This window comes from Drosophila innubila (genome assembly GCF_004354385.1).
Source record: "Drosophila innubila isolate TH190305 chromosome 2R unlocalized genomic scaffold, UK_Dinn_1.0 1_C_2R, whole genome shotgun sequence".
NCBI classification, from domain to species: domain Eukaryota; kingdom Metazoa; phylum Arthropoda; class Insecta; order Diptera; family Drosophilidae; genus Drosophila; species Drosophila innubila.
This window is the reverse complement of record NW_022995374.1, coordinates 668,810-684,268: the sequence shown is the minus strand read 5'-3', so window position 1 is coordinate 684,268 and position 15,459 is coordinate 668,810. Positions and strand designations below refer to the sequence as shown.

The window sequence follows — 15,459 nt, the reverse complement described above, 5'->3', positions numbered from 1 at the left end:
AAAAAATCATTTATTATATATTTGTAAAATTGTTTTACAACTTATATTGCTTAGCTTTTTAGGAAATACAATTATTTGCACAATTACAAGAACATCAAATGCGACAATATTTTATGTATGTGTATATATATAATATATTTTATGTAAAGATGCATTTAATTGTATAGTGCGTTCCACAATATCAATAGTATATTGCATCGATTTGTTCGAGTATAAAAATTTCTAGAAAACTACAATAGAAGTGGCAAAGAATGTTGTTCGTTTGATCATATTATCATATTATAGTTTAAGTGTAGATTTTAATGATTGGTCTGTTCTGTTCTGGTCTAGGTTGGGCGGTCCTATAGTTGCTATTATAGATATATTTAAATAATTTTTGTGTATTTAAAAAGTGCGTGATTCAAATGTCTTAATGGTGATGAGATTCTAATCTCTATAAAACTACTTAGCAGTTAAGGATTGGCATTTTGATTGATAGAAAAGAGATACGAGTTTTTGATTTATAAAGAGATTTTGATTTGGCATTAGGATATTCATGTTTGTAGAAAATTTACAGTATGCCAAGTAATTGTTTTGACAAAATAAAATGGATCCTAGTATTTTATTTTTTAGCTTTCTCAAGGAACCGTAACAAAATTCATAAACTTTTTGAATCTTTATTTTGCCAAAACAATTACTCAACTAACTGTATGTAAACTATACAGTGGATAGTAGAGAATGAAAAGCGTGTTTTTTATTTGTGCTAACACAACAATGATTTTATGTCTCAAATTTAGAATTGCACAGCTATATATATGTATATATAACATTAGCCTTTGAATAACACTGGCTCTGGTATATAGACGTAGGCGTTGACGTATTCGTAGTCGTAGTGGGCGTAGCAGGAAAATTCATCCATATCCATCTAAATGCGTTCGGTGACATAAACTTTGGCGGAGGCAGGAGCGTTTGTCCTTCGCACGGCAAAGGTCACGATAATCCCAATGACAACCAATGTGATGCCTATCGCACTCGTTATATAGTGCTCAATGAGTCTGTTGTCCTCACTGCAAGAAATATTTTCAAGTTATTATAAAGCAACTTTAAGTATACCAAAATAGAATAAAGATTAAAATAAAATATATAAATGTAGCCCTTCCTTAACTAAAGAAAATTTACTAGAATTCTTCCACCTATAAAAATCGTTTAAATTAAGCTAATAAATTTATCATTATAAATACTTTGATTACCTCAAGTTTGGATCTTTGGCGGTCTCGCGTTCCTTCTCAATAATTCCCGTGACGGATGTGGCAATGGCCAGCCAGAAATTGGCCAATCCCAAGCTGGCATGTATAGGAACCATGGCTGAACGGCAGCTGTAAGTCTTGTTTTCACAGCAGAGCATCACCAGAAAGCTAATGAAAGGATTGACAATTTTACAACATCACAGCATCACATCATCAAGAAGTTATTAAAGACACCCACCTGAAGAAGCCAATTACAAATTGCAGCACAAACATGCCCATTGTCACGAAGCCCAGCCACGAATGGAGACTGTAGAAATTCACCTTTTGCAATACATTGTGCGAGTCGAAGACGGAGAGGAAGCCGAGGGCAATACAGGGTATCGCTGCGGCGTGAAAGAACATGTGAATCAGCTTCACATAGATGTGCTTCATGCAACGGCACAGTCTATAAATTAAGATTGCTGCAATTCAAAAAGAAGAGTAAGCAAATTTATAGTTAAAAAAAGTTATTGGAATACAAAAATATATATTGAGTATGTGAGTTTATATTTAACATGTTTATTTATCTTTCCAGTTTTAAATTTAAATTTCTTTAGTTTTTAAATTTTTAGCATATAGCTATTTTTAATAATTTAATTTTAAATTGTAAATTACTCTAGTCGACTGTACTTTATTAACATTAAATTAATATAAAAAAATAAGATTTAAGAAAATAATAATAGAAATATTTTAAAACAGCGACTCCTGCTGCTCCCAGTGCTCTGTCCGTTGTGTATTGGCAAGTGGCGACAGCGAGACGCACACGCACTCAAGCGAGCTTAAATATTATAAATAGTAATCCGTCATTTCTAAGATACTTACAAAATCCGGAAAGCGTTACAAAACCAGCTATCATGAGTATGGGATGCAAATTGAACTGCTGTGAGGGTTTATCCGACCAGGCGAAGCCCCCACGATAGAACATTACCCAGAAGAGTGTGAGAATCAATACGCCCACCAAAAGTATAGTCGATAATATGACTATCAGCATGTATTCACACCAGGAACAGGCGTTCCACGCATTATCCGGATCCTCCTCATAGCGTCTGTAAAGAGAATTTACAGTCAAAATAATGTTTTTCGTACAATTTAATACAATTTACTTAGATTTTGGTCTTCGCAAGAGCAAACGATTAAGTCTATCAATAAAGCTCGTATCTATAACATCCATATTTGTTCTTCCAGTTAAACCTTACTTGGTAAATACTTAGTATTAATAACTAAAAAATAATTAATGTTCTTAAAATATGTATAAATTATAAATTTTAAATATATTTATTGATTTGCATCTAAAATAACTTATAATTAAATTTAATTATTGTTTTAAAAATAATTTTATAACTATTTTTAAAACAAAAAGTCGTTTTTCTACCTACATTTTTATTACAAATAGTAAAAAACATCAGTCCAATTAGAAGCATTATTTTTATTATAAAATTGCAACTCGAGACTAGCATTTATCAGTCTGACTTCAAATCGGAGTTGTAACTCTCAGTTGTCTGTTGGCTTTGTATAATTAGGAAAATTTCACTTGGACTCAGTCACTAATTGTGGGTTGAATGCGCTGCTAAACGACTTAATTGATTTATAAAGCAAATATTTACATTTACAAATGGCATCTTTTGTGCGGAGAGTTGAGGTTAAGAAAGTTTGCAATTATCTAATTTGTCTGGTAAAATGCAATTAGCCGTGAGGGCTTTATTTGTATCTCATCTACGGATAAGCACATTTGCCACAGTCTGTTGCACAGTCAGAACGTTGCGAATTCCTAACGATTTCAACATCTTTAATTCTTACTTTTTTAGATCCAAATAATTCGTTAGTTTTTTAGAGATTTTCGTAGCTTTGGTTTGAAAATTGCCCATTTTAATATTTTTTTTTTTGTTTAAATTATTTAGCTTGACAACAAGTACAGTGAACATTGAGTAAGTGAATTTTTTCCCACATTATATTATGATAACACAACCAATATAATGTTTTCAGTTTTAAATTTATGTTTTATAGTCATGTTATTTGAAGTCTTAGTTTTTAAGATGCAAATAATAATATTTCTATACATATATTTTTTGAGACTTTTTTGACTTTGTTAAAAAATTGGATAGTCGTTTCTTAGTAGAATCTAATGTATAATTTTATAATATTTGGCTTAACTGTTATTATTATGAAATTATTTAACTTTAATTTGCAATGTGGGTCGCTTAAGTAGGTCTCTCTTTTTTTTTTCCTCGAGTTGTATTTTATCATAATATTTGGCTCACTTGCAATTCTATACTCATATCAATTAAGTATTCGCTTCTATTTATTGCGTGAGCTTGTGATCAAATGACAAACTCTTGTGATGATCTCAATTGCCGAAATACATCCATCAACGAGCGAGTTTTGTACAGTGGGATTTCTCACAGTGGTGAAGCAAACAGATGTCAGACGGACAAACAGACAGACAGACACAATGGATATTCAATTCAAAGAGCAGCTGTCATACAACTAAGTAAACAGACAGTGCGATCGAGAGAGAAAGAGACTCCCAGAGAGGGGACAGGGAGAGAAACTGTGGCAAGTCTTTGAGGCAGTGGTAATTAGGTGCATTTCTCGCCGCCAACGAGGCGCTTAATAATTTCAAAATGCTGTACTGAGCGGATTTTAAATTGGTTGTATTTATGATTGTGGTTGCTCTTGAAATGACAGCAACAATTTTAAAACGAAAGTAAACAAAATTATTATTTAAATTAATAGTGCGCACAGCAAAGAAATCGGTCGAAGAGCGTAAATGAAAACAAGGGCAAACAAATATTAATTACAGATTAGAATATTAAGACAGTCTAGTTTTGGACAACTCTGACGTACAGTGAGTCTCAGCTTGTTTGGCCCACTAGATATTGAACTATCTTTTGTTTTTATTCAAATCAGATTTACAATAATATATACCCAATCAAAATAAAATGTAAATATTTTATTAAGTTTAAGTGCTTAAAGATAAAATTTTTTAGAGTTTAAAATACGTAAGAGTAGTGGATCAAATTAGCTGAGATTCACTGTTTATCACAAATGATTTAGTGAATTGTGGAACCCAATTTATGGAGTGTCAAGGGGTCTTAGCCCTTTCAGAACCGAATTAAATTGAGATAGTTTTAAAAATATTTGAGCTGATTTTCTGATTAACGGTTTTTTTGTCTTTCGTTTAGTAGCTAACAAATATGTCAGTATTTTTCTTTGTCAAAGTAATTACTGGACATACTGTAATTAAATATTACACTTTCTCAGAAAAGGCGCCTTGGATTGTAATTTAGATTTGAGATTCAAGTTGATTGTCGTATTACTTGCATCATTTTGTGATAGACTCGTAATAAGCTCTTTAATTAACATGCACCAAGGCATTCGTATCTCAGACTCAATGCCCCACAATTGTGTTGTTGTTGTTGTTGCAGTTGTTTTTGTGCCTGACAATTTCATTAGGCGCGGGCAGTCGCGAGATGTCAATGAACGGCCGTTGCAACAACACAAGCAAGTGTGCGTGTTCGTGTGTGTGTGTGTGTGGCAGCCACTTGGCTGTGTGGCAGGCATTAGGCTTTCAACACATTGCACCGCAGGCTGACTGGCACTCGTGTGGGGAGCTGATTTAACACACATTTCACTTGCCGCTTGGGCCCCAGTGCAACTGCAACAAGCTCACAGTGGGCCAAAATGCTAAGTTTCCTAACACACATATTGATATAATGTAAGCAGTGATCTCGATCAATTGGCAATAAAAATCGAGTTTCCCAAAACAGTGTAGAAAAATGGACAGCAAAGGAAAAAAATTCCATCTTCAAATTTTGATGCAGAATTAAAATAGAGCTCAAATTATGATAAAATTTACATTGCGCAAGGAAATCGGTTCAGATTTGCCAAAGTTATGACAGTTTGAAGTTTGTGAAAAAGTGTCAAGGGAAGAGTATGGAGAAAATGGACAGTGATCGAAAAGATGGAAAAAATTGACAATGAAGGAAGAAAAATTGAATTCTCCAATTTTGATGCAAAATGAAAATAGGGACCAAATAATGATAAAATTGATATTCCGCAAGGAAATCGGTTAAGATTTGACTAAGTTATGAAAGTTTAAAGTTGGTGAAAAGTGTCAAGGGAAGAGTATGGAGAAAATGGACAGTGATCGAAAATATGGTAAAAATTGACAATGGGGGAAGAAAAATTGAATTTTCCAATTTTGATGCAGAATGAAAATAGGGACCAAATATTGATAAAATTGATATTCCGCAACGAAATCGGTTAAGATTTGATTAAGTTATGAAAGTTTGAAGTTGGTGAAAAGTGTCAAGGGGAGAGTATGGAGAAAATGGACAGTGATCGAAAATATGGAAAAAATTGACAATGAAGGAAGAAAAATTGAATTTTCCAATTTCGATGCAGAATGAAAATAGGGACCAAATAATGATAAAATTGATATTCCGCAAGGAAATCGGTTAAGATTTGACTAAGTTATGAAAGTTTGAAGTTGGTGAAAAGTGTCAAGGGAAGAGTATGGAGAAAATGGACAGTGATCGAAAATATGGTAAAAATTGACAATGGGGGAAGAAAAATTGAATTTTCCAATTTTGATGCAGAATGAAAATAGGGACCAAATATTGATAAAATTGATATTCCGCAAGGAAATCGGTTAAGATTTGACTAAGTTATGAAAGTTTGAAGTTGTTGAAAAGTGTCAAGGGAAGAGTATGGAGAAAATGGACAGTGATCGAAAATATGGAAAAAATTGACAATGAAGGAAGAAAAATTTAATTGCCAATTTCGATGCAGAATAAAAATAGGGACCAAATAATGATAAAATTGATATTCCGCAAGGAAATCGGTTAAGTTTTGACTAAGTTATGACAGTTTGAAGTTGGGGAAAAGTGTCAAGGGAAGAGTATTGAGAAAATGGACAGTGACCTATGGGAAAAATAGACAGTGAAGGAAGAAAAATTGAATTTTCCAATTTCGATGCAGAATGAAAATAGGGACCAAATAATGATGAAATTGATATTCCGCAAGGAAATCGGTTAAGATTTGACTAAGCTATGAAAGTTTGAAGTTGGTGAAAAGTGTCAAGGGGAGAGTATGGAGAAAATGGACAGTGATTGAAAATATGGAAAAAATTGACAATGAAGGAAGAAAAATTGAATTTCCCAATTTTGTTGCAGAATGAAAATAGGGACCAAATAATGATAAAATTGATATTCCGCAAGGAAATCGGTTAAGATTTGACTAAGTTATGAAAGTTTGAAGTTGGTGAAAAGTGTCAAGGGGAGAGTATGGAGAAAATGGACAGTGATCGAAAATATGGAAAAAATTGACAATGAAGGAAGAAAAATTGAATTTTCCAATTTCGATGCAGAATGAAAATAGGGAATAAATAATGATAAAATAGATATTTCGCAAGAAAATCGGAAAAAATTTGACAAAGTTATGACAGTTTGAAGTTTTTGAAAAAGTGTTAAGGAGAAAGGAAGGTAACAGTTGTTCTTTTCCAACTTTTTTCGTAATCTATTCTACTACAAATCACTTTATCGTTCATTAGTATTTAATTATTTAAATATCATTATTTTTATTTACTTCTGTGAGCTTTCAAAAAATTAATACACAGAGGTACTTAAAAAATAAGTACACGGACGATAACTTTGTCATATTCACAGAAGTGAATTATTATATTTATGCGTATTTATTTAGCCATTTATTCCACTGTGCAGCGACAGCAACAAGCGGTGGCAGCAACGCACAAAGACCACAAATTGTTGTAAAAAATAAATAGTCAACAGGGGGCAACTTCACATGCGAGTAGAGTAAAGGCTGCCTGCAGCTGTAGCTGTAGTTGTAAATGTATCTGTATCTTCATCTGCAACTGCAGCTGTATCTGTATCTGTGTATGTGCATGTGCATTTGTATCTCTTTCACTTTTTAACTGACTGCGCTATGGGAAAATTTCGATAAAAGCTTTTGCTTTCCGATTTGCGCTTGAAACAAGTTTTCATAGTTGCAGTTTGCAAGTTTGGAGACTGTATCTGAACCTGAACCTGAAACTGAACCTGCATTTGCAGACATGTCTTAGCCATAGTTGTAGTTGTAGTTGTTGCCATATTAACGCTATTTGTTTGCTAATGGGTCAACGTCAATCTGAGGCTGTTGACACTACAACCCACAACAACAACAACAACAACATTATCGTCTTAAAGATAGAGACTGCCTGGTGCCTGAAGTCGTTGTTTATGGAGAGAAAAACAAGTGACGATCCTAAGTTGGCACTTCTTTAAACTGCAACTGCAAAATCATCATCTTTTTTTTTTCTTTCTTTTTTTAAGACAAGCGAAAGCAGCGAGACTAGACACTTAATCCACACGATTCACAAGTAATTAATTAGCTATTTTCAATTTTATGCTAAGTTCAAGGTGCTTAATAACTTAAGCTACGCTTCAGCTGAAGAGTTTTCTTTTTATTTTAAATGGGGAAAAAAGTTTAGAGCTGGGAGTGTAAAGATTGAAATAATATTCTTTTTTATAAAATATGAATATATTTTAGTTAAATTTTAATTTTTAATAAAAAAAAGATATTTGTATTTGTTGTTTTGTTTTTTTTTTTTAAATCCGAATAAAATTTATTTTAAAATAAATACATAAAATACATTTTTCTATTTTCAAAGTAAATGTATTGTTTTAAAATAAAGAAAATGTGTACTTGAATTTTCACATAATAAAATAAAATAGAAATTGTATTAGTGTTCATCAGTAGTATTGTAGCTATTTATATCTTATCACATGAAAAGAAGAAGAGATACAAATGTATCTTAAGCAAAAAGCATAACCATTTTGAGAGCCCAGTTACTTCTGTCTGGCTATAAAGCGGGCTAATTATGGCCAAGACAACTGATGATGGCTGACATTCAAAACTGGAGCGTGGCTCGTTTTGTTACTATAGATCTTGAATGGCATAGATACTCGGATAGATACTTGGTTACTCGCAGATGTATCTACAAGTGTGTGCAAGTAGGTGATTAGGTACGACACTCTCGAAAATACAGGAAACTTGACTACATTTGAAAATGTTTCATTTCAATTAAAGAAAGCGTAGGACGGCAACAAACTACAAATTACATGTTTGTTTGTGATGCACAATTAAAAATTGAGTGTGTAACGAAATTGAAACAACATTTCCTGGCATGCATGACAGAGAACCATAATAAAGAAAAGTATCTATACACACATGTGTGTATCCTGCGGGTTAATTATGCTGAACGAATAGTCCAACGAGTACCCAGACTCGTACCCAGACTCACACTCTTATTCGTACTTGCACTCATAATATGATGGTGTTTGCTTACAGTGGGCGACAATTGTTTATCGCCTGCATGTGTCGTGTAATTGTATCTTGAAGATACAATCAAATTCGCAGTAACACAATGCGAAACAAAATAAATGCGACACTGTGCCAGTTGCCTGCAATTTGTTCATTGAATTATTATATTTATTTATCCATTTCTATAAACATTGCTTTTCTTATTTTTCTTTTTGCTTTAGCTCGAATTAAAAGCCGACAGTTTATTTGAAGAAATAATTCATATGAGTTTATTCCTTCAAACTCCCTTAAATAGCAATTTATCAATTTAAATGTATTTATGCTTTCTGCCAGAGGGTGGTTCATTGAGTTTGTAGAACAAAAATTATTTCTTTATTTATCTGCTTAAATACAACATAGCCTGATAGATCTAATCTTGAATTAAATCAACTTATCTGTAGAGAAGAGAATGTGTCAAACACGCTCTAATTAGTAAAAGGCCTTGAGATTTTTGATAAACAACTCAGATACTAATTTTGGATAATATCTTAAGTAAACGCGAATGTTTGCACCGTTTCATTTTCTCTTTTTATCTTAAAAATTCAAAATTAATTGTTGTTAAACTTAATTGTTTATTTTCTAATTACATTTAAATAAAAGAAAATATGTTGTTGTAAGCTGCTAAATAATAAATAAATAAAAAAATAAAATGTTATGTCACTAAAACTAAAATTTTTAATAATATTTTCGTCGACTGCTTAATAATAAATAATAAATGAATTTGGAATTTAAATTGTTTACTTTAAATTTAGATTTATATTTTGTAGACTTCAAAATAATGAATAAATTCAATGTTATGTCACAGTCAACCCTCGCAGTGATGAACTTACGCTGTTGTCGTTCCTCCACGCGGCATTTTGCCCAAATGACGATCACGCATTTAGGCGAATTTATATAGATTATTGTTGTTGTTGTTGTCGACTTTTTAGATACTCGGCGTGCACACGGCGTATACGCGATTTGTTGTTAAATACAATACGCAACGGATTCGTCACTGGGTTATTTTCAATTGATCAAGAGATCGAGCATTTGGTTTATGTAAAGTGCTCTCGAGTTTTCCCACAAAGCATTTACAATTGAAATCGGTTTTCAAGTGAATACGAGTGTTCTGTAAATTCAACGATAATAGAACATTTAATTTGAATTTGGGTCTGACAACGTAATTAATACGTTTTCGAATAAATCGCAAAGTCGCAGCAGATTCTCATATATATCAATCAGAAATGTCGAGAGAATCGACTTGCTAATCAGAGCGTTAATTTGTCAAGAAACAAATAGTGAAATATAGAAACAGAGAAAAGAGAAGAAGATTCCGTCTAGTTGCTCCGATCGTTCAGATTGTTATCTATTCATGAATTCCGTAGACAGCATTTAATTAATGTGATTTATACGAATGCAAATTGAATTCTTTTTTCAACAAACGATATAAAAAGAAACTTTCGATTTCTTAATTGAAAGACAATGTAACGAACATCCCATTGATATGTTCAGGTGTAACTATAAAAATATCAATTTCACGCAGACAGATAGATGGAAAGATCAAAAGATACACCCATAAACATAGACTAAAGCTAAACACTTTCTATATAATAGCGCAAGATTGTTGTTTATATTGCTCCTTTTGTTCTCTGCCAACAAATACACAACACTTAAATAAACATACATTTGTTTTTTACACGAAAAATTATCCGGGAGCCGCAACTGACGTCTGAAACCGATCAGCATCGAATGAACCACTGAAAATAACTGAAAATGTTATGTTAAATGTAATCTTCTCCCTAGAGAGAGAGAGAGAGATATAGAGAGAGTGGAGAGTCGAGAGAGAGCTGAGAAAATTTGTTGCTTTCTTAAAGTTGCTGCGTTTAAACTTTAAATAATTTAAATTGAAAATTATACTAATATAAAATTATTTATTTATGGTAAATAATACTTAATAATATTAATATTATTCCAAAAATACTGCAAGTTATAATTTATTTAAATCAATTTAAGCGCTTATTTACAGAAACAACGCCGTTAATGTTAATGCTCTGTTATACTCAAAAGGGCACTGCTAATAGACATTGATAGTGGATTGTCTGATCGAGCGAAGACACAAACCACCAAACAGCTTTTCGCTCTGTAAACGTAAAACATAAACGAAAATGCAAATTCTGCAGTACGTGGAGTACTCGACTAGTTTGATGCCCTGGTGCCAGTGCTAAGGGTCAATTTTCCAATTTTTATCAACTGTTTATATCACAATTAGTTTAAAACAACAATTTAAACTGGATTCTGCGACCTTTCATATTCTTGTAAAGTGGGTAGATCGAAAGTCCAACCAAGCTCAAAATGTCATAACTTAAACAAAATCCGATTTTAAGGCGGAATGTCATTTTGATCATGGTTTGGCCACTAAATTCATTTTGCATCCAAATTTGAATAAAATCGATCAAAATATTTTTTCTTTTGGATCAGGCTATTGATTGTGATGCAAACGGTCTCCTCTATCATTTTAATAGGACTCTAATAATACCGGCGACTGTTTAATAACATTGAATGTAACATTTTTCTGGGGTGGTTGTATGACATTTTCACTGTTTCTTCATTAATAGAAATTCTATAAATAAATAAATTTACTGTGGTAACAATTCATGTGCACATCAACATCAATCAAAAGGACTTGGGAACTAATCAAATATATATAAATAATGAACAAAGTTGGTAAATGCTAAACGAAAGTGGGACAAACAACTAGCGTAGGTCTCTACTATAATTATAAACGAAACGACAAAGCGACAAGCTGACAGACACACCCTGTAAATGCGTGGTCATCATTACACATGAAAGGATTTTCAGGTGAGAATCACGAGAAGGCAACTCCTTCAACTCCGCATTCAGGTGCTTTTTTTTTGACTGAGCGCGCCCAGAAATTACTTGAAATCGAATGAAATGAGCAAAGGTTCAATTTGAGGCCACAAAATATGTGGGTAATTACATAAGAGCGGGGAGGGAAAGGAGGCAGCTGTACAAGTAAAAGGATACAAGGATGGTGACTGTGCGTCCGCACGCGATCAACTGTTGAATGTGTGTGTTATACACTGAAAAAAGGACCAGCCTCTAAAATCAAGAAATTGTTTTGTTTCTAAAATTAGTCCTTTTAAAAACCAAACTACTAATATTAGGAATATTAATTTAAAATATTGCAGTTCTTATGTAAGAATAAAAATCCTGAGTTGTTAACAATTATTGTCTCGTGGACAAGGAAAAATATAAATCTGCCTTATTTTTTGTTGTTTTTTTTATTCATATAGTTATATTTGTGGTCAGGAAAAAATAAGAGTTTTATATATAATTAATTAGAGCTTGAAATTATTTAAAATGTTCTCAAAACCAACTTGGGACGCAGTTCTTAGACTTAAATTTGTACTTCTGAGACTAAAAAATTGGCATTAGTAATTTGTTTTTTGAACAGTGTACTCGTATTGTGTGTGATTTGCGAGTTGGCCACATTAAAATAGAATTTACGAGCCCAAGGGTAACCGGGATTAGCAAATTAGCGCGTTAAAAAGCGAAAGGAGCAAAGCAGCATGTCCTGCCCATCATGGATGGCCCATGGGCGTGGTTGCAATTCTGTTTGCGGCTCAGCATTAATTACATTGCGTATACGTAATGTTGTCGCTATTGAAATGTAAATGTTACACTTACGTCCCTAAAAGGTCATTAGAAGCGATTAATGTGCACAGTTTTAACGACGAGGTCAAGGCACAGTTTACATTTCTCCTTTCTCCATTCCTCAATTTCCATATTCCTATTTCCCAAATAGATGAAATCGCTTGGTATGTCAATTGCCGGCTAGACATCGCCAATTGTAACTCTGCTGTGGATTTAAATTCGCATCTCTTCGACTGCGTCTGACACAATTCATTTAAATATTTTTACGCAATCACTCATATGTGAATTGGTAAATTGTCTGTATTAAATTATTTGTATCCAAATTGAAACAATAATAAACACTAAAAGAGCAAGCACAGCTAGTGAGCTCTCTTAATTCAAGAGTATAAGTAAAAGCGCTCAAGAATATTATAATAATCATATATAGTACAATTTTATCCCCTATGACATGCAGGAAATTTCACAGCGACTGAATAACACAGCAAAATAACATCAGCACTTGCAGAAATACCAGGCGAGCAGAATCAACAGTTAGCAAACATAAAGGAAATCTTGCTTCTCTGATTAATTACATGTGTGCGTGTGTGTAAGCGTAGACTCAGAGAACTAAGCACAGGAGAGCAGCGGTAAAAGCTCTGATCCGCTCAGAGCGCCAAGCTTTGATTGGCTAGAGCTTGCATAGAGAATTGAGCGCCTGTGGATCTTATGTGGATCCTAAGAGCTGTGAGTTACATGAGTGTGTGTGTGTGGATATGTGACTTTTGACGTATCGTCAATATCGTCTTATTTTCTATTTTTCTGGCGTAACTCGACTCAGTTATGAAAAGGGGCGGACTGTGTGGGAGTGATAAGATACTTTCAAAGAAAACAGAACTTTTTGGCATATAAATTTGCTTTTTTTCTGAGTAATTTATTAGTTGTTGGCATAATTTTAATTTAAATTTCAATGTAATTATAATTCAAAGTTGTACTTTGTTTTCTTAGAATAAGTATATTTTCCATCTCTTAGATAAAAAGTTTGTAACACGCTAGAAATCAAAAATCTTTACGTTTTTTCCCTTCAGTTTTTAATTGAAAACTAGTTAAGTTAAATGTAAATTAATTTCTATTTTTTCAAGGTTTTTGATTCAGTTGACATTAAATAAGTAAATATTTTCCACTTACTTCTCATCCGGCGGAGGTGGCATATCGCCATTGGGCGTTCCGGGCGGAGTTTTCTCATTTTCCATGATGGCCAATGGAGGCATGGGACTCACCGAATTACTGTCCATGTGAAAGCAATCAGTTTTGATAGCTGTGCCTGTCAAAAAGGATTTCAACGTTAACATTCGAATGCTTCATTATGTGTTGCCCATCAAAATTCGAATAAAACAGGAAAGACAACAACAAGAAGAAGAGCAACAAGCAGCATTATAAATGCAGCATTCACATTGTACTTTTACTGCTCTTCTACTTCCCTTTCCACTTCCATTTTCACATGCACTTCCACTTCCATTTTTCCCAATTTCCGCCCGCTCTCTTTTCATTTGGAGCATCATCAAAATGTTTACCATAATATTTACTAGAAGGCGAAATGCGAACTGTTGCTGACAGACGCGGATGTGGATCTGGATGTGGCTTTAGATGTGGTAGCTGTTCCCTTCAGTAGAAGGAGGAGGAGATGATGATGTACTATGGGAAATTCTTTTATCTATGACATTAATTAATAACTCCAGAATGGAACAAGATTTCCATAATTTTTTGTTTGCTTTTTTTAAATGAATTTTTTAAATAAATTATATACATTTAATAACAAAAAAAATGCATATATATTTTTATAGCAATAAGGCAATTTTCAATTTACAATTAATTTGAACATAGATTTGAGAAGATATCCATGACAAATTTAAACATATTTGAATATATCAAAAAATATGTTTTAATGAAATGTCAGAAAAATGATAAAATATTCCATAGTGCATTGGGACAAAGTATGCGGGGGCGAAATTCGCAGCCTCTGACTGCTTCTCAATTTCTCTGCTTCTCTACTCTCCACTTCTCTGGTGATGAATAGCGGCGCCGTTAAATGCCACTTTTCATTACGAAGCTGCCATCTACATAAATAAGCACGATATGCAGAGATGTACATATCAACATACTATGCTATACATACATACATATATGTCATACATACATTTTAGTCTGTCTGTATGTTTTCCACATTGTTATGAGCGCTCTGCACTTCTCTGATCCAATATTGCTTTTTTTTTCGTTTTTGGGCAAGCACAACAGTATTTTTTTTATTTTATGCTTCAAATGGAAATTGAGTTTTATTTTCGGAAATTGTGGGGCGACATGCACAAAATACTCGTAATATCTGCGCAGAAGGTAAGAACTGCAGCATCGACACTTTTAGCCGAGTGCATTGCACTTCAGTTGCATTCATGGAAACTCAGCAGTGGGTATAACTAAAATCTCAGTCAGTTTGCAACACTTAGATGTAATATTTTTGAATAAAAAAATAGTTGTTTAATTTTAATAATAAATTATTATTTTATATAATTTTAATTATTCATTTAAAGAGTACCCCATCTTTAATAAATATAGTATATGAAATTTTCTCATAGCGATAATTTTTTGTTTTGTTTTCTCTTTCTAAATTTTAGCCACTTACTTATTATTTCCTATTGCAATCTATATGCTCTATATACTTTTGATCTGTAAGGGTATACAAGTTTCGGTGCAGTGTATCTGGTATTTGTCTTTTGTTTGTTATTGTGACCAGTGCCAGTGTAAAATTGACTATCATACGTCCGAGTGCGTTCTGCAGAATCAAAGAGAGCGCCAATTTCCGACATGGATGTCGTATTGTTCCATAGATTGAGGGAATGACTCCGTCTCTTACTCCACCTCCTCCCCAGTCTCCAATTCTCCTCCATCTCCGCCTACTTCTCACTTAAGTGGAAAACCAATAATTATATGTACGTTAGTGTATGCTCTATTTATTGGCAGTTCATTGAACTCAGTCAGGAGACATTTGATGGACACTTCAATGCATAGCAAATGTTGAAATGCTGGCAGCAAAGCCAACTTCCTTTTAATTCATTCCTCCATTTCCCCCTTTTCTCCCTGATTCGTTTGCATAATCGACATGTGTCCATTTCTCACGCCTGATTTGACCGAATGAATATAGACAGCTATA

At 33.2% G+C, this 15,459-nt stretch overlaps 1 protein-coding gene across 3 annotated transcripts; it reads right to left on the bottom strand.

Moving 5' to 3' along the window:
- Nucleotides 1-20: 20 nt before the first annotated feature.
- LOC117785205 (cytochrome b reductase 1) lies at nucleotides 21-13,571 on the bottom strand. Of its 3 annotated transcripts, XM_034623118.1 has the most exons (6): nucleotides 10,288-10,360; nucleotides 9,455-9,732; nucleotides 2,088-2,311; nucleotides 1,465-1,687; nucleotides 1,230-1,394; nucleotides 21-1,046 (listed from the first exon to the last, which is right to left on the bottom strand). In XM_034623118.1, the coding sequence occupies exons 2-6, from the start codon at nucleotides 9,502-9,504 to the stop codon at nucleotides 905-907; spliced, it is 804 nt and encodes a 267-aa protein (XP_034479009.1). In that variant the 5' UTR covers nucleotides 9,505-9,732; nucleotides 10,288-10,360; the 3' UTR covers nucleotides 21-904. The 3 variants fall into 3 exon arrangements, with proteins under 3 accessions (XP_034479009.1, XP_034479007.1, XP_034479008.1); XM_034623116.1 differs by lacking the exons at nucleotides 9,455-9,732; nucleotides 10,288-10,360 and adding an exon at nucleotides 13,443-13,571; XM_034623117.1 differs by lacking the exons at nucleotides 9,455-9,732; nucleotides 10,288-10,360 and adding an exon at nucleotides 2,369-2,389.
- Nucleotides 13,572-15,459: the final 1,888 nt, after the last annotated feature.